The 2,672-nt window shown below is 44.2% G+C and overlaps 1 protein-coding gene across 3 annotated transcripts; it reads right to left on the bottom strand.

Annotated features, from left to right (window-relative positions):
* Positions 1-353: 353 nt before the first annotated feature.
* LOC140877280 (probable inorganic phosphate transporter 1-3) lies at positions 354-2,472 on the bottom strand. 3 transcript variants are annotated; one of them, XM_073280830.1, is made up of 2 exons: positions 2,274-2,472; positions 354-2,179 (listed from the first exon to the last, which is right to left on the bottom strand). In XM_073280830.1, exon 2 carries the CDS (start codon positions 2,153-2,155, stop codon positions 530-532), a length of 1,626 nt encoding a protein of 541 aa, XP_073136931.1. In that variant the 5' UTR covers positions 2,156-2,179; positions 2,274-2,472; the 3' UTR covers positions 354-529. The 3 variants fall into 3 exon arrangements, with proteins under 3 accessions (XP_073136931.1, XP_073136923.1, XP_073136928.1); XM_073280822.1 differs by having other exon boundaries at positions 354-2,175; XM_073280827.1 differs by having other exon boundaries at positions 2,279-2,472.
* Between the last annotated feature and the right edge of the window lie 200 nt (positions 2,473-2,672).

Here is a 2,672-nt window from a genome sequence, read left to right as displayed (position 1 = left end):
TTGTCGTGTAAGATTAAAAAATATATTTATATATAAGTAGATTTATTTATAATTTTCAAGGATTTAATAAAGTGGCGTCGGATAAGTTTACCAACTCCAAATCAACTGCTTCCTTAACTCGTTTGGGACAAAACACGAGTTCAAAATCTCGCAAGTATAAGGTTGATGCCACCCGCTACCGTGTAGGTGACGTGACGGATTATGATTGGATAAAATCAGTGGATCTCACGTGTACTACCCTACGGGTGACGTCCCAATCATTATCCGTCACGTCACCCGCAAGGTAGTACCTTAGAGTGACATGTACTAAACCCTCAGCAAGTACTAGGTTTGCAAACCAAATGACTGTAATGTTGTAAAGGAAACTGTCGGGATTTTATTATGACTTGCTATAACACGGACTGTTTTTTTCCTACCCATGCACAAATTATCAAACACAATATTGAAAACAAAATTACGTGTATAGATAATACAACACAAATATGCATGGCGCTTTTTTTTTAAAAATTTTCGATCGAATTAATTATTACTACACCGGAACAGTCCTGTTTGTGGTAGCGACCATTTCCGAGGCGTCTCCGTCTCCGTCGACGGCGTCATCGTTTTCCCCGGACAACTCCTCCAGCGATTTCCCTTTGGGCTCCGGCACCAGGAAAGTGAAAAAGAAACCCAAAGCATTCACACAACCGAGCACAATCAGCGAGTACTTCACACCGATCCCCGCCGGGTATCCAGCATCCCTCTTGCTCGCATCTTTAGGCTGCGCAGCATACAAGAACCCGAATGCTCCCACTATAGCCCCTGCCTTTCCGGCCGCCGCAGATATACCATGGCACGTAGACCTCAAACGGGCTGGGAAGATCTCAGCCGGGACCACAAATGTTGTGGCGTTTGGCCCGAAATTGGCGAAGAAGAATGTCAATGCATACATGACCACGAACCCGAATCTGTTTTCCGGGTGAGTCCAGTGATTGTAGGGGATTGCAAGTGCGAACATGAACACTGTCATGAAGAAGAATCCGATCAACTGGATAGTGAATCTTCCGATTATATCGATAAAGGCTACTGTAAACCAGTATCCAGGAACGGTGCTGCATAGTGCAATCAATGTTTGTGCTCTGGCGATTCTGTATACTTCGTGAACTGCGTTCATATCTTCAGCATGTGGAATCCATCCAATGGCGCTGAAGATGTCCTTTTGGAATAGATTGTTGCTGTAAAAAGCGATGTCAAGCAAGAACCATGTCGTCGTGGTACCGAGAAGGTGAAGGCCATGGCGACGGAGGAATTCTTTCGAAAACAAACCATATTGATTAGCTGGCTTTCTCGTAATCCTTTCGAGTTTCCCCTCTTCCGCATCGAGCTCCACATTCAGCACTTTAGCCATGTCTTTCGCTGCCTGCGTAGCGTTTTTCGCCACGAGGGCTGTGTACCGAGCGGTCTCCGGCATCTTCATCCGCCAATAGAACGTCAGTGCAGCCGGCACAGCACCAAACATGAGAATTATACGCCAAATATAGTCTGCCTGTGGCACGGTTGAAGCAGATGCCAGCTCCTTATATGTAGGCGCTCTGTATGCATGATCAAATGCCGAAGAGACGATCAACGCAACAACCCCACTAGTAAGAATCCCGAATCCCTGCATAGCAAATACCGCAGCTATAAATGCCCCACGAGTCCTTTTATTAGCGTACTCAGACATGATCGTGGCAGAGAGTGGGTAGTCGCCTCCAATACCGAAACCCAGCCAGAATCTAAAGAAGCACAAAGTAGCCATGACACCACGTCGAGAACTCCCCAACGAAAGACCCGAGGCAAGTGAGCAAACGATCATGAGGAGTAATGTCAGTCCATACACTTTCTTGCGGCCCAATTTGTCACCAAGCCACCCGAAGAAGAGCTGCCCCATTAGTGTCCCGACCAGGGCGACACCGGTGACCGAGGAAGCGACATGAGGAGGTAAAGTTCCGGGCTTTAGCTTGGTCGTATCCGTGTAGTATATTCGACCCAGTAACTTTGTGACCAAGGAGATGGCGAATAGGTCGTATGCATCGGTGAAAAATCCCATTCCAGCTATCACAATAGCAGTGAAATGGTAGAGCTGTGTCTTGGCAACGTCCAGTGCATTGAGCACTTGCAGTTGATCTTTCGCCATCTTGCTGTGAATTTTGGAAACTCTCTGCAAATCATCGTTAAAATGAGACAATTAGTACCAACAAAACGAAGTCTAATTACTTATAACTTTAGGCTAAGGAATTTTGTATGGTACATACTTTACCTGCCCTAAAACTTATTGATTAGCTTGGAGATGGAATTTGTATGATATTTAAAGGGATTTGAACCAGGGGATCGGAAAAGGGATTGTTTTGGAATATTTATGGTATATACTCCCAAATATTAATTCTTTAGTCCAGAAATTTACATGATTGATTCATCTCTTTAACGTGAACATTAACTACAAAACTTTTTTCATTGTTGTGGACAGTCTGTATACTTGCAAGAAATTTCGTTGTAAATGGATATGTTTTACGTAGAATATTCATACATCATTTTCAAGAAAACAAGTGATTGATATCTTAATCACAAGCAAAGCCCACACTCATTAATATCCAGACCAATTGCATGTTCAACAGACTTTTGGTCACCTCGGAAACACGGAATTATTCGGCTCC

This window comes from Henckelia pumila, chromosome 1, assembly GCF_033568475.1.
Source record: "Henckelia pumila isolate YLH828 chromosome 1, ASM3356847v2, whole genome shotgun sequence".
NCBI lineage: Eukaryota > Viridiplantae > Streptophyta > Magnoliopsida > Lamiales > Gesneriaceae > Henckelia > Henckelia pumila.
The sequence above is the reverse complement of the archived record's forward strand: the minus strand, read 5'-3'. Positions and strand labels throughout refer to the sequence as shown.